Genomic DNA, 21553 nt, shown 5'->3' on the forward strand with positions numbered 1-21553 from the left:
GTCATCTACTGGGCAGACACTTGATTTTGCAGAAGGCACGGCTTCCATGAGAGATATTAATTTTTATGAAAAATTTTCACCTCTCAGTCGCTATATATACATAACGAATTGCAGATGGAAATTGGCTGTACCATGAAAGATTTGTGATTTTGTGTTTACACGTCTTTCTATTAAATAAACCCTCAAATTAAAATATTAATAGAATGCTGAAGAAGTTTTATCAGTTTGTCAAATGTGAAAATTGGTGTTTTGCTCATATGATTGTAAAAGGGTGCATAGTTTTTGTTATTAAATTATATTGAATATAGAGCAGTAAATACCTTGGGTGTGTACCAGAACGCTTGTAGGCTCCAATAGGCCGTTGCTCTCACTTAAAAAAGGATGTCACAATGCAGTTTCGCTATTTTTTCCTATAATATTTAAAATACGACAACATTTTCCTCAAATAACAGACTTACCTACAATGAACGAAACAATTGAAGTTATTTGTAATTGGATATGCTTGCGGATGAAAAGTTCAACGACCATATTTCAACACTATTTTATTTCGTTGTAAAGTGATACGCTTGTTTATTGGGAGAAACATACTATGTTATCGTTATTGCATAGTATGATTCAACATGTTCACGTTATTTTCTGGGAACAATGACACATCCTCTCTAGTTATAGAAATTCTTTTATTTAACACAAATGGCAGAATTCTACGCCCTTGAAGACATTATATAGTTTAACGTTAATTCTCTATAGCAAAAAGAATCGAATTTTGTTTATGATTTACTGTATAAACAAGCACAACTTACAATGTAAAAACTGCTTTCAACATGTATTGAAAGGATGTACAAAGACACGGTTGAAAAGCTAATCAAGATTAGTTATAATAATAGCGCAACTAATCACATTTGTTTCTGATTGGTTATCTTGATGTACCAGCCAATCAACAAGCGATTTTTTTAAATCACTGGCGCGACCTTTCGAACTTTGACATAAACACTTAGAACACGATGACAAATGTTCGGTTGAACTGTTTGAACTGTGCTCAGATTGAACACGAAAGTAATGTACGACATCTTGTACAGAAGTTGGCATTGCCAATCGGTGAAGAATGATTGTTGCATTCGATAAAAATTGAAAAAGCTCGGTTGTATCGTCTTTAGTCATTGCTGACTTTTTTGTTTTGAGTACAAATCTCAGATGAAAGGTTTTGAAATAACGATTTCTTGTGGGGATCATGCAAAGTTACGAAATATTGTGTAATTTGTGTTTAGCATGTCCTCTCAAGACTATGAAGTAGCAGTACCAATTAGGACAATAATTAAGTTGTATAATTTCTAATTTGCGACCGTTAAATCAGCTGTGTTCCCATTTAGCAAACATATAGCAAACATTTAGCAAACTTTAGTTGAACGTAAGCATAAGTAAGCACAAAATATGTTGATTTAAATTTGGAATTTTTAAAATTTCTTATCAGACACTTAGTCAAAACCTTTCAGCTTTAAAACCCCATTCTGTTTTTCTCATTATCTTGTGTGGTTAACGTGCTCTTTCGTGCGGGATGTAAGTCTCGCTACGTTGGCGAGACTGTCTCACCCGCCATCAAAGAATTCAAAAGAAAATGCTATTTCTGGCAAGAGCTCAAGCATGTTTCTCCGCCGCAAAAATAACCGCAATTCAGAGTCCTGGTTTCCTGTATTAGACGCAGCGCACACTCCTTTCTCTTTAATACGCAAAGAGTCGCTTCATACAAAGAAACTCGAATCTAATTTCTAAACCATCATCGCTATCTTTTTATTTGCTAATTACAAACATTACGCGCTAATATAAATAAACTTCCGCGTCTATTGCGTATTTTACATATCAAGAAGCTATATATGTAAATGTTTTATGATAAATATTTGCTTGAGCGTAAGAATGCCGAAACATGTTTGCTTTCAAAAAATATGTCGTATACAATATCAGTTATTCGTCTACAATAAATATCTAATAAATAAACTATCATGCTGCTGTTAACTATGAAAGCTATTATTTGTTATACTGACTAGAAACGAGATGGATACAAAATGAGATTAAAACCCTATTTGTACTGATACGCTTGCAAAGTTCTGTTCCATTATATGAAAAGGTTTTTTGGTATGCATGGTATGCTAAAACTGCTTGAAATATTTCGTAGTTCATAGTTTATGGTAATTTATTTCGCAGAAAATATTTGTGGGAAAAGCAGCAAACTTTGATGAAGTTTTTGTAAAAATTTTCAAAATTGAGGCGTGAACTATCAATTTTACTTTCCAGTTGCCATGTCAGGGTCGATGTTAATATGATCATGAAACCCTCTACGATAAAATTTGCTATTAGTCAAATTGAGTTCTTTGGTTTTTATTCATTTAACTGCAACGACATGTAAGTTGTTTGTCTTCTTAGAACATTCTTTAAAGTTTCTATGTTTCCTTGGCAGGATTGCGTTTTGATTTTTGACCAGCAATTTCTGTGGAGTAGTTGCGTTCAGTCATAGCATTTCTTTGTTCTCAGTTGATTTCAAGCCAATCCAATTTTTTTCTATATATAGGTTAGTAATGGCGGATGACGGTTTTCCTTTGCAAACTGTCGCTTAAGTCCTTTGTGCCATATGCTATGCATGCAAGATTTTAAGTTCTGGGGCCGGTTTTATGAAGCTCTTAACAACTTTTTAACTACACTTTTTGTAGTTATATCCCGGTCACAATTCTGAAGAAAAGTTAAAAAGTAGTTGAATTCAACCTCGCAGTTAAGTCAAAATGTGTAAAAAAGTAGTTAGCGCATACTGTATTTTTATACAACCAGCCCCCTGATGGTTTTTTTCAAAGGGGAGGGGCTATGCTTCCCTAACATCTTGAAGAGTAGTTTCTGCCAATTTTCCGACATTTCATTTGGGTCTTCTGCAGAAGGTTTCATTTTCCCATTGTTGTTTTAGATCATTCTTAAATTTTTTATTTAATAATTTTCATGTTTTGAGTTTCAGTTGTGTTTTCTTGTTTTTGTTAGTAATGGTCATTTTAGTCTAACCCCCGCATGTGGTTGAATACTTAAATTCCACTCAAATTCCCAAAATCTTTTTGCGGGTCATAAATTATGAAACAGCTGGCGTACATGCATGCATTAATATATTTTCGCCATGCGTAGCGTGAACAGCAGCTGGCTCGCAAATAAGGCAAAGCCAATGAAAATATGACTAATGGGCATTCGTTTTGTCAAAGAATTAGGTCACTTAGCGTAAAACAAACTGTATATAAACAAACATGAATTTTTGTCCATGCAAGACAGCAAATTTCGAAGTTTGGATTTTTTTCCGCTTAATTTTTATGTCATGCGTTTATTCAATTATTCAACTGATTACTTCAGAGAGAAAATGGACTTATGCATATTTAAGTTGTATGAAGAGCTTCTTATCAATTGTCGCATTCAACAAAAATTTGCCTGCCCTTATAGCTTCACAGGGGAGGGCAAATCACTTAGGAAGTGCCGAAAAAAGCAATTTATAGCTGTTTGTTGTCATGAAAGGGAGGGGGGGCAGTTGCTCCCGTTGCTTTCCCCTGGCCTACGCCCCTGTTTTATAAAGAAAGTTATGTGTGTGCACTCTCTACGAAAAATAAAGTCCACACTTCTTCTATTTATATTATATCCAACCATTCTTTTGAACACCGTAACTGGCAGATAAAATCGAACTGTTTATTCGTATTATTACGCACTTTTTTTCGATTTACGCACGTTATGCTTAACTGTATCGTTAGTCCCAGTTTCTCACTCCAGTCTCGCGATATTCCTTAAAAAATCCTAAAGAAAAAACACAGATTATAGCAATGTGAAGTCAACCGAACTGAACGCATTTGGTAAACTTCATTTAAGGGTATAATGAAGTGCAGCAAGTTGCTATGGCTACTTAGGCGAATTAACTCGGTCGTGTTCTATAATAATTTCATAAAACGTGAAAAAAATTTCTTTTCGGTTTACAAATTGAGCTGCAAAATTACCGAGTTGCTCGTTGAAGCAGTTTAAAAAACAAAAGCGCTCTTGTGCTGATCATTAAGTTATAGCCATTCGACATTCTATATTTTTAGTGTGGCATCTCTCGCTGACTCGTTTTTTTAAGAACAAAAGAGTCCTTTTCCTTTTTTAAAGTGGCTCAACATTTTATTTTTCATCTAGTTCTTCATTCTCTCATTTCCTGTCGTTGTGAAATCTGCTTATCAAAACTAATTTATAAAACAAACGCAATAAAACGCATGCGTTGATTGGTCCATGGATGCGTTTGCATTAGCTTGTGCAAACCGATCTGAGCTCAAACAATCAAATTAATAAATAAATCAATGAAAAATTTTCAAAGCAATCATGAATACATTTTGAAAGAAAAATTAAAACGCTTGTTTTAAATTTGTCGGCCGTTTTGCATCATTGTTATTTTATAAAAGAATTAAAAGATGTTTTTCGTGTTTGCACCGGCACGTGCAAACCTCAGAGACGTTTGTGAAAACTTTGCATAAACCTGTGCAAACACAGTAAACATCTTTTTTTCCCCTTTAGTGAAAGAAAATTGAAATATAATTTCTATGTTGTATGTATGCTCAAAGTGGATGGCTCCTTTCGTCGGCACTTGTAATTCTTAAAAACTTCCTCGAATTTTTCTGTAGGATCGTTAGTTCGGGAAAAGACTTGAAATAAACTTCAAATCTTTGAGAGAAAACCCTAGGATCGAGGTACAGTCATTTTTATCATTTCGAATATAATCATTTTTACGAGATAATCTTTGCGAGCCTGCAATGTCATTTTAAAACGGCGGTGAGTTATACTTCATACCCATCATACTATGAGGAGTCAATTTGTGTCGAACGAGAAAAACATGAATGCACCAGTGATATGCACCGTCTTACCCTCACTTGCGACATGACCATAACCACAAGATTGCCAAAAATCTCCGCTCTTTTTATGCTTGTGCTTATTGCAGTTCATTGCAAGTGAGGATGCTTGTGCGTATGATTGTGTTTATGTTAGAAGTGACGACCAGGCTGCTGCTTGAACAGGAAATCTTTCAAATGCTAATATTTATGCAGAACACTGCAATTATTTTTTCTTAGAACTAGTCTAATTATTTCTAGTAACCACTGATCTGATAATTACGGTGGCTCACAAGGGCCACCACACAAAATAAAAATATTAATACACACACAAAATAAAAATACACACACAAAATACATTATACACACGCAAAATACATTATACACACGCAAAATACATTATACACACACAAAATAAAAATACACACACAAAATAAAAATACACACACAAAATACATTACACACACACAAAATAAAAATACACACACAAAATACATTATACACGCAAAATAAAAATACACACACAAAATAAAAATACACACACAAAATAAAATACATATACAAAATAAAAATACACATACAAAATAAAAATACACACACAAAATAAAAATACACACACAAAATAAAAATACACACACAAAATAAAAATACACACACAAAATATGATTGCGGGCGCTTGCACTGTCGGCTTACTCGGAATTACTCGTAATTGATCGTTTTTGTTTTCAAAGTTCTAATAGTTCCAACTTCCAGAGTACATAATAAAATGCATTGATTTCACTGTGATCAATTATTTCAAAGTTCCTTACGATATTGCTCCCCGTATTCTGGTTAAAATTAAGGTTAATGTGTTGTCCTGGTTGCGGCAACAATTCCGGCTCAGTCTCGGAATCAAACACGTACTGTGATGATTATTTATCAGAGCAAAACATTACACGCTTGATAACAGGTTATTTCAATCGTGGTTATCCGTATGGGGCAATCGTCAGACTTTTGCAAACCTCCCGTATTCTGATGTCTATACGGACGTTGAAGCGCCGCTTCAGATCTTTGGGCTTAAGACGAAAAGGACAAGTCGTTGATGAACAAAATTTAAGAAATGCTATAAACCAGGAGATTCAAGGTGCTGGACGACTGTCTGGCTATCGAAGTATTTGGCATGCATTAAGACTTCGTCATGGTATAAATGTGAGTCGTCACGTAGTAGCCAGAATATGAAGGAAATCGACCCAGATGGCGTGGAAACAAGAAAGGCCAGACGATTATCGTAGAGTATATAAAAGCCTAGGAGCAAACGCTTGCTGGCACCTCGACGGTAAGATTACATTAATGTAGTTTCTATGAATTTTTAATCAAACTTATAGATAATGGGGAACAGTTACCCAAACCTAGCTTTTTTGTAGCACATTATTGAGTGCAAATGTCTAACAAACTCTTCCCTTTTTAAGGATATGACAAACTCAAACCATATGGGTTTGCAGTACATGGTGCTGTTTGTGGTTACAGCAGAAGAATTCTGTGGCTTGAGGTTGTCAGACCAAACAAAAATCCAAATGTAATTGCAGAAATATTTCTTAATGCTGTTAAGGAGTTTGGAGGCTGCACATTGTGGGACAGAAAATATTTTACTGTCTGCAATGCAATGCTACCTGAGAGCTGCTGGAGATGATGAATGGGCAGGGGAGAAAGCTCATGTTTATGGATCCTCTCTTTCAAATCAAAGAATTGAAGCATGGTGGTCTTTCCTGAGACAAACTAGGTCAGGCTGGTGGATTGACTTTTTCCAAGATATGGCACAATAAGGTTTGTTAGAGTTGGGTAATACCTACCACATGGAGGCACTGTGGTTTTGTTTTAACATGTTATTGCAAAAAGATTTAACATAAGTAAAAGATTACTGGAATAGCCACTACATTTGTAGGTCGCAACATGAAACCGTATTAGGAGTCCAAGACATTTTGTTCTTTCTGCCAGAATACTATGGGGGTGAAAACTGCCTAATAGAGATTTCTGCTGATAAGCTGAGTGAAATGGAAGAGAAAATTGACCCATGCATTTGTGAGGACATTTACAAAGAATATTTTGATTATGTCTTGGAAAACAAAAATTTGGCATATCCTGAAGGCATAAATGAAGGATTTGAAATTTTTCAACATTTAATTAATGTACCACAATGAAGTTAGTGTTAATTATATAGATTATCACACAACATAATAAAAGTTAAATAAAGTAAATGGTTTGAACCCAGGAGTATTGTTACATGTTTGTAGATATAGATTGTCCAGGTTAGTAGAGTCCTGAGAAGGACTGTTATTGTTGATGTTGACTGACATTTCAACAACCTTAGCAATAGGCATCTTCAGAGTCAAATCGAAATGTCAGTCAACATCAACAACAATAGTCCTTCTCAGGACTCTACTAACCTGGACAATCTACATCTACAAACATGAAAAGTTACCATGTAAGAAGTATTTGGCATAATGATACCCATGCCACAAAGATGAAATAAAAATATACTGTTGCAAAAAGGTTTTTGCAACCAATTGCAAAGCAAATAAAACCATATTATGAAACATAATTTGTTGTAAATTGTTGAATACCATTATGCTAAAACGTAGCATTCTGCCACTAAACTTAAAATTTGATGTTATAAACACGTTATAAGAACTTTGAACTAATTGAATATGTACTTGTTACAAAAAACTGCTAAAAAACTTTATGGAATCCCCAAAGGAGAATTTAAAATTCCATCATCCATTTTTTCTTTAAAAGTATCATATTGCACTTCATCCTTTGAACCAGGGAATAGAGGGAGATAAAGTGTGGTATCACACGTGTTTGATCTTGGATGAACATCTTCCCAAAAGCATAGTGAAGGCATTGGTGTAAAGCCAAGAGGTGGGATGTCATCACTTCCTGTTGCAAAGATTAGTACATCTCCCAAAGTAGCACCACATCGTCCAGCTAAACAGAGAGCAATATACGTGTTGATGTAGCAATTAGCAGTGTTTAATTTCTTCAATTTTTCAACTGCAGAAATAATAATGCATACTTAACATCTTAGTACTACAGGATTTTGTAAATACTGTAAACTAGAAATATAGTCAATGAACTACCTTACATTACCTTCGCAATCTTGCAGATAATCCCTCCAATGCATAAGTGCAAGTTCTTGTCGGGGGTATTTGTTACTTCTAGGTTCATAGAAACTACATTAATGTAATCTTACCGTCGAGGTGCCAGCAAGCGTTTGCTCCTAGGCTTTTATATACCCTACCATGTAATCGTCTGGCCTTTCTTGTTTCCACGCCATCTGGGTCGATTTCCTTCATAATTCTGGCTACTACGTGACGACTCACATTTATACCATGACGAAGTCTTAATGCATGCCAAATACTTCGATAGCCAGACAGTCGTCCAGACTTGTCCTTTTCGTCTTAAGCCCAAAGATCTGAAGCGGCGCTTCAACGTCCGTATAGACATCAGAATACCGGAGGTTTGCAAAAGTCTGACGATTGCCCCATACGGATAACCACGATTGAAATAACCTGTTATCAAGCGTGTTATGTTTTGCTTTGATAAGCAATCATCACAGTACGTGTTTGATTCCGAGACTGAGCCGGAATTGTTGCCGCAACCAGGACAACACATTAACCTTAATATTAACCAGAATACGGGGAGCAATATCGTAAGCAACTTTGAAATAATTGATCACAGTGAAATCAATGAATTTTATTATGTACTCTGGAAGTTGGAACCCATTAGAACTTTGAAAACAAAAACGATCAATTACGAGCAATTCCGAGTAAGCCGACAGTGCAAGCGCCCGCAATCATATTTTGTGTGTGTATTTTTATTTTGTGTGTGTATAATGTATTTTGCGTATGTATTTTTATTTTGTGTGTGTATTTTTATTTTGTGTGTGTATTAATATTTTTATTTTATGTGGTGGCCCTTGTGAGCCACCGTAGATAATAGACTGGATATAGCTTCTATAGGTAGCAAAAGTGAAGCCTAATTATATATGCAAAATGCACTTCCGGGTACCACAAGAAATACAAATTACTATAGAAATGTATGGCGGATAACGTTTACATACAAGGATTTTCGAATATTTAAGGCATTTCGTGACATTTTACTAATCTCAAACATCTGTCATGGATAAAACAAGTTATGTTAATCAATTTGACATCAAAATGATACCAATATCTGCAAAATATCGGCGCTCGTGTTTAATTGAAAATTGCGCGTGCAAGAATCGAATTTGGCCCATCGTTGCAAAGGCAAGATAATTCACAGCTCATTTTCCAAGTTCAGAGGCAGTTACGATCTAGAATGAGTTTCGATGCTTAAAAAATTCGTTTAGTACCTTTCTTTTATCATTCTTTATTATTCTATATTCTATAGACAGTGTTTTATGTTACTTTTGCCGTGACTTCATTAGCTGGGTACTGTTGTTGTAAGAACAAGACAAATTTACTAAGCTTTCTTCCTCTCTTTATTCTTATTTTCATTTCTGTTTTTATTTTATAAAAATAATACAATCACCACACCTTGCTGTAGCATTTGTATATAGCCATGAGTAAGTATGGTTGTTATTGACAAAAGTATCCAACATTTTTATCAATTGCAGTCTATACCGTAGCATCAGGAATTGTATTCCCATGTGGTAAACTGCCATCTGAAGTTAAAAGCACCTTTCTGTTTTATTGCATACTTGAATAACAATAGCTGTTGGTTTGAATCAAAGTACTCATGTCTTTTAAAGGCAGAAAAGCAGATTCACTTTAGTAATTTTTTTCAACCAACAGCTTAACAAGTAGGGCAGGTGGTTTTCTTTGGCAGCATCTGCCTACAAAATTAGCCATGTATGGTATTGCAATCACTTTAAATTCAGAAACAATGGAAAAGCTGTGTGCACTACTATAATCTTGATAATCATCACAGTATATATTTTGTCTACAAACAGAAGTAATTTGTTTCAAACCAACAGCTATTGTTATATCAACATGAAACAAGGCAGGATGGTGTTTTCAGCTTCTGATGGTAGTTTATTACATGGAAATACAATTTCTGTTGCCGAATCTTTGTATACAATGCAATTGATGCACATGTTATGTCAATAACAACTTTACTCACTCATTGATGAAGACCAGGTCCAAATGTATTAGCAAGGCATGGTGATTAAATTATATCTGCAAAATAAAAACAGAAATGAAAATAAGAATAAAGAGAGGAAGAAAGCTTAGTAAATTTGTCTTTTTCCTATAACAAGAGTACCCACCTAATGAAGTCACGGCAAAAGTAACATAAAACAATGTCTAGATAATAAAGAATGATAAAGAAAGGTACTAAACGAATTTTTAAGCATCGAAACTCATTATAGATCATAACTGCTCTGAACTTGGAAAATGAGCTGTGAATTATCTTGCCTTTGCAACGATGGGTCATATTCGATTCTGCACGCGCAATTTTCAATTGAACACGAGCGCCGATATTTTGCAGATATTGGTATCATTTTGATGTTAAATTGATTAACATAACTTGTTTTATCCATGACAGATGTTTGAGATTAGTAAAAGGTCACGAAATGCCTTAAATATTCGAAAATCCTCGTATGTAAACGTTATCCGCCATACATTTCTATAGTAATTTGAATTTCTTGTGGTACCCGGAAGTGCATTTTGCATATATAATTAGGCTGCACTTTTGCTACCTAGAAGCTATATCCAGTCTATCATCAGATCAGTGGTAGTAACTTGTAACTGCTTATCATTCGTAGCAATTTTCACGTGCTTTGCAATGGTGATGCACATGCACACGACCTGCCACGCGTATGTCAGTAATATTTGCGTTCAACAGTTGTTGTATTATCTTTTTGTATTCCCATATTGTTCTTCTGATTTTTGTTATTTGCGATGGATGAACTCACTAAAAATCATTTTCAACTTTTGACTGATGACTGTAGAATTTGATGCTGAAGGAAATAGACTGAGTAATCAGCAAAATAATTACAATTGAAAATCATTCGCACGGTTGAACCGTCGAAACATATAGTCGGAAGTCCTTTAATGTCATGATGAGAACATCATTGTGCCACGTGCTCAGCATGCGTTTGCGCGAAACGATCCAACGTGCTGCTAAACAGAATGTATTACAATCTGCTTTTTGAAATGAAGTAAAAAAATTTGGAATAAACTTTTTACAAACGTTCAAGGGAATTGTTAACTGGTTGATATGGCCACCAAATTTAATAATACAATAAGTTCAGACAGCCAAGGCAATAAGTTCAGGCAGCCAACACGCCGTCTTCACGAACGCACAACAATTCTTTCACGTGAACAACGGATGCAAATGGAAGATAAAATGCTTAATAGTTTTCTAATTTTTCATCATTTGTGGGACACGTTCTCCTCGTAAAGACAACGTTAACGGTTAAGAAATTTTTACAAGTTTGTTGTTGCGATGGGCAAAGGAGAGGTGATATTTCAACGAAGCCTAACACGCGTCGCTACCACATCTAAAGACAAAGAGTTTTCAGTCGTGTCCACAATATACTTTGTGATGATGTATTTGAGAAAAATCCGAACTTGTATTCGTATCTTGCTGTGGATGTAAAATGTCGTGGTCCATTACCAAACGATAGTCCCAGACATACACAACTTATTAAAGAGGTAAGAATCTTCGGCCGGTTGCATTTATTTATGTGAATTGAAAGCGTGTCAAATATTTCTATGTTTATAATTATTAACCACGGATGCATCTTTGGCAAAGATTACCGAATTACAAAGTCATAAAATCAATGATGTCTTCTCTGGGCATCAATACTTCCCCTCCACATAAAAGAAATTTAGAGTATTTACTACGACCCTTTTTAATTTATTCGTTGTGTTCATGGAAGGAGAGACCGGTAACTGTTATTCGTCACCTCCTTGATAGTAATATATGTATATAGTAATATAAAGAAAGGATTTAGCATGTGTACATGCTCTCACAATCGAGATGCGAGTCTCGGACAGTTTTGAGTTTTTGGTTTCTCGCCCGGACACAATAACCCCCAAGTCAACCTAATCCCCATGTGTATGTGTCAATGGTGTTCCACGTTATAATTTATTTTATCATTTTCATGTAAAGAATTACCCAAAGAACACCTAAATGATTAAATTGCTCTTCCGGCGCATAATCTTTTCCTGAATGCCTATTGAAGTTTGCGCATGTTTATTCTGTCATTTCTGTAATGTCAAATCAACGCGTGTAATTCAATCGACTATAACGCATATCCTGTTTCGTCTTCGTTGGCTAGTTTCAATTTTCATACAGTTTGTCAGTTTCATGTTGAATATGATAGGCCAACATGAGAGTTTTGATTGAATCATTACGACAATGAGTTGGAAAAAAAGATTTCTTTAATAATAATATTAGCTCATATCCAAGCTTAAACCGTCTATTAACGCCCAAGGTAACTACATTCTCCTTAACCTTCTTTAATATGTTGCCACTTGACTTCTTTCCAGTCATCCAAGCTTCGTACTTTCTTCCTATGTAATTTAACACCCTCTAAATATACAACTACACATATAAATCATACCAACCAGAACTTAATAATAGGCTTAAAGCCAGCAAGAAACTGTCACTATTTTTATTTCACAGCAACACAATCAACTAATCCGTCCCATTCAATTCACATTTCCGTTCTTCCGTTGAAATGACGTAATAACGCCTCAGTTAGCTTGTATTTTTCTTATTCCTATGTTGGGCTATCATTATATCCTTTGATGAAAGTCGCTTTCCGCCGGACAAATCTCTGTTCACGAGTTCCTTAGTTTCTTGTATTTCGTAATTGGAAAACTTAGAGTTCAAGTCTGGCGGCAGCATATCTTTCTTGTGATCGATCTATCCTCTTTCAGATTGCATATGTTAATTTATGTGTTAAAAATATTTAATTGCTCATCAGTTGAAAAAGGGCGCTTTGCCTGGCAGAATGCACGTGCTTTAAAACAATTGTTTTATGTATTTTATTTCAGTTTGCACATATTTCAAGCCCTAGAAGCTATTTAAGACTTTTGACTAAGGTCCCTAATACTGGAGCATGTCGAGACAAAGGGCTGCATGTGACTTCATTTAACTGAATGTTCCAATTTCTTTACCACATTGCACAATTCCGATTTTATAAATTTCCTGTTTCTCCATCTTAGCTGCATTGGTTAGACGCAGACGTTATCTGTCTTCAAGAGGTCGACCCGTTTTATTTCCCATGCCTGTTACAAGAACTAGCCCCGAAAGGCTACGACGGAAGATTTCAACAGCACACTACACAAGGCGATGGCTTGGCGATATTTTTCAAAACTCGAAAGTTCGAGTTAGTGGATTATAGAAAAGTCGGCTTCAATGAAGTCCTTGGCAAAACAATAGATCTTGATAAATTAGCCAACGGGAACAAGCACAACCAACGATTTGCGCAGTACACTACTCTCCGTGATATTAAATCACAAAAAGAAATGGTTGTAGGTACGAGAATATGTGGATGAACATATTGAGTATATTTTTGCTTTAGTTCCTATAACAAGTGCTCTTGGGTGGGGGACTTGCTCTGGCTGGCTTTGCCGCGCGTTATTTTTCGCTCATCTGTTTTTATTTTTGCTTTTTTAGTAAATGTTCACTTGACATTCAATTTCTGGCGCGAACCAGATGTTCACGCAGCGCAAGCATCCGTCTTTTTCCGACAACTTTACGAGTTATTGCCGAACAAAGCCAAACACAGTACGCCATGGGTTGTCTGCGGTGACTTTAATATGCAACCTCATTTCCCATATACAGACTGATAAAAATGGTTGCTTATCAGAGTTGGATGCGAGAAAATTACGATCAGGAGAATATAAATATCCGGAGATAACAGAAAATATCACGGTAAGTTCATAGAGCAAACGTGCATGCATGGACATATTATTAATAATAATAACGTCATCTTCAGAGCGAGCGAACTATGTAATGTCATATGATATAATTTTTTGAAATATTTACCTTGGTGGGAAAATGATCTAATTGCAATTACATTAAGTCATGATGAGTCTGAATTGTACTGAATTTTTCAGAAACTCTAATTGCACATTAAAGTGATAACATCTCTAAGATTTTAAATACCTTTTTAGACGACAAAACACGACAGAGCCTTAGAAAGAGACGAAGATGTACACGAAATGTTATTGAAAGAACTCAAGCATCCATTTAAATCTTCAAGCAGTGCATATAAAGCAGTGCGGGTAGGTTTTCATCTTTAAGTACTGAGGGTGATTTAAGTGTAAATTTGGAAAACAACAATGTCTATTGTGAAATAAGTCATACTTTTCTTCAAGGATATTTTAGACGTAAATTTACATCAAAAACAACGTGTTTATTGTTAAATAAGTCATTTCTTATTTTTATTTGAAATTCTGTAACTTAAAAGTCATCAATAACCTTAGTTCAATTAGTAACTAATAACTTTGGTGTAAATTTTGTCTTTTTTCTTCTTTGCAGGGTTGCGAGCCAAAATTCACTCATTACGAATGTGATGATGTTTTTCCAAGCGTTTTTCATTTCGATAAAATGATCGATACTCTAGATTACATTTGGTTCTCATCTGACCTACTTCGGGCCAACGCTGTTCTGGAAATAGTGGACGAGGAGTTGATTAAACCTTTTTGCGCATGCCCAAACATGCACTTTCCGTCTGATCATTTATCGTTGAAGGCCGTCTTTCAGTTCATTGATAACGACAACGATTCTGCCTACAGCAGTGAAGAGTCATAGTTTTTTTGTTATAAATTGGCTCCAAATCGACTTTGTAAATAAGTATTTTGTATTTATTTTATTTATAATAAATGGGTAATATTATAGATATGATGGGTTTATTTTTTCTTTGTTGGTCCGAAATAATGTTTCAGCGTGTAACAAAAGCCTGCTAAGTGCGCGAAAAAGCAATCGACTTTAAAGTAAATCTCTGTTCAACTTTGGCAGTAAAGAAAAGTACAGGGCATAAAACTTTTGGAGGGTTGTTCGTTACGCTGTTGACGAGAAGTGCTTCAAGAAAAGCAAGAATGTGGTAGTTGTTAGATTTGGTTGAGTGAAGTATTTTATAGTTGTTGAATATAAGGTTTTCTATAGGAGAGGGGGTTCTGGGAGGTGGAGGGAAATCATTGAGTTATGAGAACTGGTTTTGTAGGGTAGTCAGGAATTAAGCGTTTTCGCACTAAGAGAAATGCTGGCCAACTGAACTAGAAGAGAGTCTGGTTGTATGTTCTCTGACCCGTACAGACAGGCATCTTTGTGTCATGCCGATGTAGGCTTTACCACAGCCAGGGCAAGTTATTTCATATACAAGATTATTGCGAGAAAGTGAAGGAAGTTTGTTCTTGTTATAATAACCCTTTCTCATAATCATGTTTTAACTTTACCCTTCAGATATTTTCTTCCAGTCACTTGGTTGCGAAGGAGCGTTCATGTATGTGGGGACCAGGACTCTCCAAAGTGCATTACACGTATCGTAAACAACCTCACGAACTGTGCTAGCCCCCCGACGATAAGCAAATGCTATAGACTGTGGGCTATCACATGTAGCCAATCTTCTTAATGTGATTGCTAGTCTTTCAGCAGGTCCAACTGATTGCCTCATTTGAGTATCTTGCATACGAAGAGATGGACCAACCAAAGCCAGCAGCTCATCAAATATTTGAGGGCTCATACGAAAATACAGATTAAACTGCTCCTCATCGGTTCATAGTTCTTGAACCAAGTGCAGAAAATCTCCTTATGCTCTCCTTTGCCTGTTTAATTGACGAACCCACCACCTTTTCATTTTATTATTATTTTTCCGTTTTTCAACCTCTTCCAGCTCGTACAAAATGCGAACAAATGCTAGTAACTTAGCATGATGACTAGACGCCATGTTGATAGTCGCAATGTGGTCGCAATGCTCGCTTTTGCATGTGTGTTTCTGACGTTCAAGCGACTAACGCGCGCGCATCAATTCGCTTTAGTAGCGCGACCAAAGCGACTGCACAGCGTGTTTCAGCCTTACAGTTGCATGCGTTCTTTTTCATACAGACATCATGTGAGCCTTCGTTTTCGAACTCTACCTAAGACTGCCGATGTTATCCTTTTCGATGTTATCCGAAAATAATTAATACCACGTGCTTATAAACCTCCAATTACAGTGTTGAGATACGAAATTTCACCTTGCAGTTTTCTGATTGCCTTTCAAAATCCTTCTAAACTGATGTAGCGATGTCTTCAGTTGAATTGCGTTAGTTCTTTCGGAGACTTTTACTTTGCTCATAATCAAATTATGACTTTACTTGGTACGAAAACATTTTTTTAAAACATCATTTTTTTCGAATGCTTAAAATATTTATTCCATTGATATGTGTTCAAGGTTGCTAAAGTTCGATGCATACTGTTGATGAAAACTACTGTTTGTCAGAGCTAATGAAGTAACGTAATATCCTAGTGATGATGTTGGAACGATCCTCAGATGAGGAAATTTAAATATTTTTAGAAAAGCAATCAGAAACCTGCATCATGTATTCTCAATTAACTTGGCTCTCGTAATTCCTTTATTGCCTGTGATTTTTTGAAGATAACAAAAATTCAAACTCAAGAGTTTTTGCTCAAAAACATCACTGTTGCTGTTAGCTGAACTCCCTTTCACTGAATTGCAGCTTTATTTCGCATACACACGTTGCTCTCGACAATTGTATTTGACAATTGTATTGGAGAATGCATAAGAATTTGTATGAAATAAATGTGACTTATGGCTCATCTTAACAGTCACTTTCATGCTGAAGCTGTGAGTTTTGATTGCTCGAAACAAACAAGAACAGACACCAACAACTCAGAACTCAAAATGTTGAGTCAAGTTTTACACAAAAACTGCCAATATTACAAATCGATTTAATCGTGCTAAGATTTCTTTATAGATGTTGTATGTTTGTACTGTACATGTAGGTACTAAGCCAACAGCCTGGTATTCTATCTTACTGTTTTTCTTCATTTACTCTTTTTCAACAATTCGAACCCTGCTCATTTGACTTTTCTTCCATTTGTTGCAAGTATAAAATGCTTTTCTTCGATGGCCACAACTTCACATCCTCTCCTTCCAACAATATCTCGCTGTTGTTCACAAACTCCATTCCTAAATTGATACCTGGCTCTTCTTGAGGACTGTCGTTTTCATCCACATGAAGCATGGCGTGCTTAAGCGCGTATCTATTTGGCTTCTCTAGACACTTCGTAAGCATATCTTTTGGCAAGTCATAGGCGTTTTCGTAGTATTCGGTGCAAGGCTGTCGTGCCTCTTGTATCACGCTGTCTGGCGACTCGTAAATATGTTCTACGTCTGCATTGTTGTGATTCACCTTTCTATTATCGAATACGCCGTCCTTGTTGCCACGGTTATCGCCATCATTCGCATTAACATTGTCAGTCTCATTTGCACTTTGTACGCAATTATCAGTTGTTTCTATTTCTTGATCGTTAGGGATTGCTTCGGTGATACAAAGGTATTCTATGCTTGTAATCACTGATTCTTGCGTTTCAAAAGGCCTGTCATTTTCAGTAGGGTGTTCATGTGATTTGTATTTCTGTAAAACCTTATCCGGCTCCTCGTACAAAATATTTTCTTCCAAAGTGACCTGAACGTTACTGGACACGTGATCTTCATCCGGGATTGTTAGCTCCCCGCTCGAACAACTCGTCCACGAGGACATGCTTTGGAGATCATCGTTGTGATTTTCGGGTCCTGCGTTGTTTACGACACCCACGTAGTTCTTTTTCGTATCAGATTGCGTGTTATCTAATGAATGACGCGATGATGGTAATGTTCGGAGTCCGACGCGTGGAAAATCACGCAATCATTTGGAAGCAAAATAATCGGGCAGGAAGATTGTGACCACGAGCGTGTGTTTGAGGCCATCTGTTTAACAAATAAGTAAAATTACAATGAGCAAATGCCAGGTGAATGAAATATTTATCTGTAGATTTCATAGCATGGCAATGTCAAAAAACAAAACGACTTTTCACTGAAATACACACAGCAGTGGTTTCAAGTACCGACAGAAGAGTGAAACCTATAAACAAAATTTTTCATCGAAATCTTACCAAATTTTCCTGGAATCCATTTTCGATTACACTAAACTTGTCTCTTGAGTGTAATGTTGAGTCATGCACACGTATACTGCTATATATCGGGTCTACTCTTTCCCTCGTCACGAGATTCTCTGCATAGTGCGGCGGTGGTGTTTCTCTTCCTTCCTGCATGCCATGATTATCTAATGTGAAATAGCAAAGCTATTTGATCTGATTGGTCGCCAAACATGTCTGACTGTTCAATGGAGGAAAATTTGTCACGAGTTTTTTTTGTATTTAGGAATTATCTTTTTTTAGAATTTTAGCTCTGCTAGCTAACTGACAAATTTTCATGTTTGCAGTGAGAATTTTGAAAAACTTCCTTTTTTGGGATTTGAATTTTTCGAGCTTGAAGTTTACATGGACTATCGTGGTCTTTTTATTTTATTAAATCATTAGTTACTGCGTTACATTCGCGGTTAAAATAGGAGTTGGTGAAAATACTGTACATCATTCGCGAACAATTTTCTTTGATTTTAGCAATGTTGTGAATTGTGATTCGTATAAAGACGCGAAAACTTGTTTCGAACTCAAGTGTTGCAAAATTATCACTGTTGAAAAGTGAATGTCTGCTGGTTTTGAATCAACATAACTCGCTAACTCACCATAATTTGACGTTGCAATATTCTCCAACCGCTTTCTGCATACAAGAAATTAAAGATAAATTCACAACTCCTGTATAAACACGAGAAGCGATGGTCATGATTATTTACTGTACGCATGCGCATACCTCAACTTTTCTTTTTGTTTCTTTCGATGTTTGTAAACGAGGAAGAGTATTATACAGAAGACTTCAAATATCGCAAACGCCATGAAAGTGTAAACCAAAATCCAAAATGTTTTTCCTCGTTTGTCTTCATTTTCATTCGCTGTTGTATTATTGGAATTCATTTTATTTTGAGTAAACTGGTTATTCTTTTATATCACGCGTAATTTCTTGTCGACGAGATACGTCATTCAATATGGTCATCTCTTGGTCATTGTTTCTTTAAACACGCTCACCTTTTGAATTGTCTTTGTAAGCCTTAGCTGAGAAAAAAAAGAAATTGTTGGTGTAGTCACAAGTATCAGGCTTTCGTGGGTCGGCTGTTAGCAGTACTTAAACATTTTCTGTGGCTGCGTATGTTTTTTTACACAGTGGCATTAAGTCTTTGAAGTTATGTTTAAAAAAGAAATCTAGGATATATTTTTCAAAGAATATCAAAACGCAGCGGTTCGATGTGCACACCATTGTGCACAAGATGATTTTCATCAATTTTTCAACAGTTATTTAATCCGACATCTACAATCTATAATTTGTTAACTGCTGTTTAATATTACTTTAATAGTCTTTAATAAAACATTTTGGTCAATTTCACTTCTTGGAATTTCAATCAAGTCCGTTGAAATTTTAAGCAAGTGCGTTTGATGGAGCACTCATTGCTCAACACACAAATTTCTATTTTTCATGCTCATGTGTCTATTATCTATTGAACACGTATTAAAGTTGAAATTTGGGAGGTCGTTATTTTAGTTCGCTATCTTTTTATTGCTCAAAGACATTTGGTAGCCCTTGCAGTCGGGATTACTTGTGAAAACCTTGATGAAATTTTTTGATGATGACATTTTTTTCATTTTATTTTTCAGAGAAAACTTGATCGTGCAATATTGGAAGATCAGGAATCATTAATTTGGTATGTGTTTGACTTAAAATTTTTGCAATATGACCTACTCATCTGAGTTTGCGTGCAATCGTGATTATTCTATCGAGTTTTTTTCCAAATAAATGCACTACAGTTTATGGCAACAAAATTCCTTTTACTCAAAGTCTTTAAGCAAATCTTTTAGAAGTAATATCACAGTCGACTCTTTTGTTTCATTGCCAGCCCACGAATGAACTATATTGATGCGATGTTTTTAAGGCTCTTGAGTCCTCCCTATGTTACTAAGACGACGGGAAGTTTGAAATGCTTACGCGTTTAAGCCCCCATATTATGTAAATGCAATACAATATGTTATTTTAAATGATCTATAATTGAGAAATTTAAATTTGATACGATGAAAATGAGACGACAGAACTTGCTTTCTTGTGACGTTCTCAACTTCGCAGTAAAAATTAAGCATACTTTTGAGACATGCATTTGGTGTTTTTGCGCATTTCTTTCGAAGATTATACACGAGGATACATATAAGGATACACGAAGCTTCACTATTAAAATATTTTTAAGAAGGGAGTGTAAGCAAATAATATACTATCTGACAAAAGTAGAAAATTATAGTTTAGAAAAAACATATTTTAATTTCATCCACAATTCAATATTCATATATCATGACAACTTAAATTCTGGAAATCTCATATCAAAAAGTGAAGCGACTCTTTACCTTTAAGAGTGAATATCGTTCTACTTCTTCGATGAGAACTGCTTTTCGAACCTCTCACGTTGCATTATTCTGTGGTCGTTTGGTCTTTATCATTGTCTTATACTTCGAATGACGAAAACTTGATGAACATTCGTGGTATTGATCGCTTGTATTGATAGATAATTAGAACACAACCGCGGAAGTTGTGCTTATAAAGTCAAGATCAAGGCATTCCTATGAAAGACATTTAGGCAGGATGTTACGACACGAAAGCGGTGCTTTTCACTAGCGTACTGTCTGTTCTAATGTTACTTTGTTTTAAAACATGAAACGGAGTTTTCGATGAAGATGTTAGCGCACCGTTGATGAGTGTTCGACTGCCATTAAGTGTCGTGATAGTACACAAGTCGCAACATTTTAGGCAAAAAGTAAACATATAGCAAAAGTGAAACATAGTTACAGCGAGAATTGCGCAACAGAAATTATGAGATCAGTTTTATTGGTAATTGGTAATAACCATTAATAATATTTCGTCCATGTCGCCAGTTTCTTTCATCAAAGTTACATGATTAGAAATATGAATATTTATAAGTAGTGGACGTTTTCCAAGGCGTGTAAAGGTTCCTGCGATCTTATGATTAAAACAGGATTGATAGGACTGTTTGATGGCTGCCTTTGTGAAATTTCTTCACGCGCATTACTTGAAGGAACTTCTTTGTCGTCATTCAGTCAAAGAGCTTTAAGGTGGTGGCTTTTATATTACCCATTCAAAGGAAAGCGATGACAAACAGTCATTAGTTGTTGGAGTTATGAATATTGCTCTGGGAACTTTTTTGAAAGTGAACCGCTTTTGTATCGAAATATTTCAGATGAAACCAGCTTATTAATGACAAGAAATATATTTCTCGAGACTAATTTTATTCACCAATTGTTTTGCGTTCAAGATATTGTTTTTCTGCTTGTCAAAGGGGATTCCCAATAAGATTTTTTAGGAAAATGATAAAATATCGATTACAACGATTTTCTCAAAGATATTTTATGTCAAACCAGTTTTGCCAGGCCAGTGAAGATCATAGGCGCCAGTCAGTGTTGGCCAGACTCAAACCTAAGTACGCAAAAATGGGTTTGAAAAGTATCATAACAAATTGAGGTGAATATGGATTATAGGGTCGTCGCTATTTCTTATTGTC

General features: G+C 35.7%; 3 protein-coding genes and 1 long non-coding RNA gene across 5 annotated transcripts; 2 read left to right on the forward strand and 2 right to left on the reverse strand.

The window, feature by feature from the left end:
• The first annotated feature begins 6126 nt into the window (after positions 1 to 6126).
• On the forward strand, positions 6127 to 7096 carry LOC124434481. Its single transcript, XR_006944782.1, has 2 exons — positions 6127 to 6177; positions 6311 to 7096. It is a non-coding gene; the product is annotated as an uncharacterized LOC124434481 (long non-coding RNA).
• A 344-nt stretch (positions 7097 to 7440) lies between these two features.
• LOC124434479 (G2/M phase-specific E3 ubiquitin-protein ligase-like) lies at positions 7441 to 8607 on the reverse strand. Of its 2 annotated transcripts, none has more exons than XR_006944781.1 (2): positions 7989 to 8607; positions 7441 to 7826 (listed from the first exon to the last, which is right to left on the reverse strand). XR_006944781.1 is itself a non-coding variant. In XM_046984378.1 (2 exons), the coding sequence occupies exons 1-2, from the start codon at positions 8192 to 8194 to the stop codon at positions 7579 to 7581; spliced, it is 351 nt and encodes a 116-aa protein (XP_046840334.1). In that variant the 5' UTR covers positions 8195 to 8607; the 3' UTR covers positions 7441 to 7578. The 2 variants fall into 2 exon arrangements, 1 of the variants encoding a protein (XP_046840334.1); XM_046984378.1 differs by having other exon boundaries at positions 8092 to 8607.
• Positions 8608 to 11241: 2634 nt separating this feature from the next.
• LOC124434480 (CCR4-Not complex 3'-5'-exoribonuclease subunit Ccr4-like) lies at positions 11242 to 14651 on the forward strand. Its single transcript, XM_046984380.1, is given in 7 exon segments — positions 11242 to 11406; positions 11409 to 11536; positions 13058 to 13370; positions 13512 to 13682; positions 13684 to 13769; positions 14012 to 14122; positions 14379 to 14651. Coding segments are annotated over 7 exon segments (1161 nt in total). The 5' UTR covers positions 11242 to 11327.
• A 3040-nt stretch (positions 14652 to 17691) lies between these two features.
• On the reverse strand, positions 17692 to 20751 carry LOC124435212. The gene is made up of 5 exons (XM_046985156.1): positions 20385 to 20751; positions 18754 to 19052; positions 18629 to 18663; positions 17997 to 18166; positions 17692 to 17811 (listed from the first exon to the last, which is right to left on the reverse strand). Exons 2-5 carry the CDS (start codon positions 18912 to 18914, stop codon positions 17692 to 17694), a joined length of 486 nt encoding a protein of 161 aa, XP_046841112.1. The 5' UTR covers positions 18915 to 19052; positions 20385 to 20751.
• Between the last annotated feature and the right edge of the window lie 802 nt (positions 20752 to 21553).

This window comes from Xenia sp. Carnegie-2017, unplaced genomic scaffold (assembly GCF_021976095.1).
Source record: "Xenia sp. Carnegie-2017 unplaced genomic scaffold, XeniaSp_v1 HiC_scaffold_14, whole genome shotgun sequence".
Classification (NCBI taxonomy): Eukaryota; Metazoa; Cnidaria; class Anthozoa; order Malacalcyonacea; family Xeniidae; genus Xenia; species Xenia sp. Carnegie-2017.

Bases quoted from the DNA above. Each gene is read 5' to 3' on its own strand.
- LOC124435212 (XM_046985156.1), bottom strand. From the start codon at position 18,914: ATGAATTCCAATAATACAACAGCGAATGAAAATGAAGACAAACGAGGA. The intron at 18,664-18,753 runs GTATGCGCATGC...TCTTGTATGCAG, and splicing joins AAACAAAAAGAAAAGTTGAG to AAAGCGGTTGGAGAATATTG. The intron at 17,812-17,996 runs GTAAGATTTCGA...TTTGTTAAACAG, and splicing joins ATGGATTCCAGGAAAATTTG to ATGGCCTCAAACACACGCTC.
- LOC124434479 (XM_046984378.1), bottom strand. From the start codon at position 8,194: ATGAAGGAAATCGACCCAGATGGCGTGGAAACAAGAAAGGCCAGACGA. The intron at 7,827-8,091 runs GTAAGATTACAT...CTCTCTGTTTAG, and splicing joins CGCTTGCTGGCACCTCGACG to CTGGACGATGTGGTGCTACT.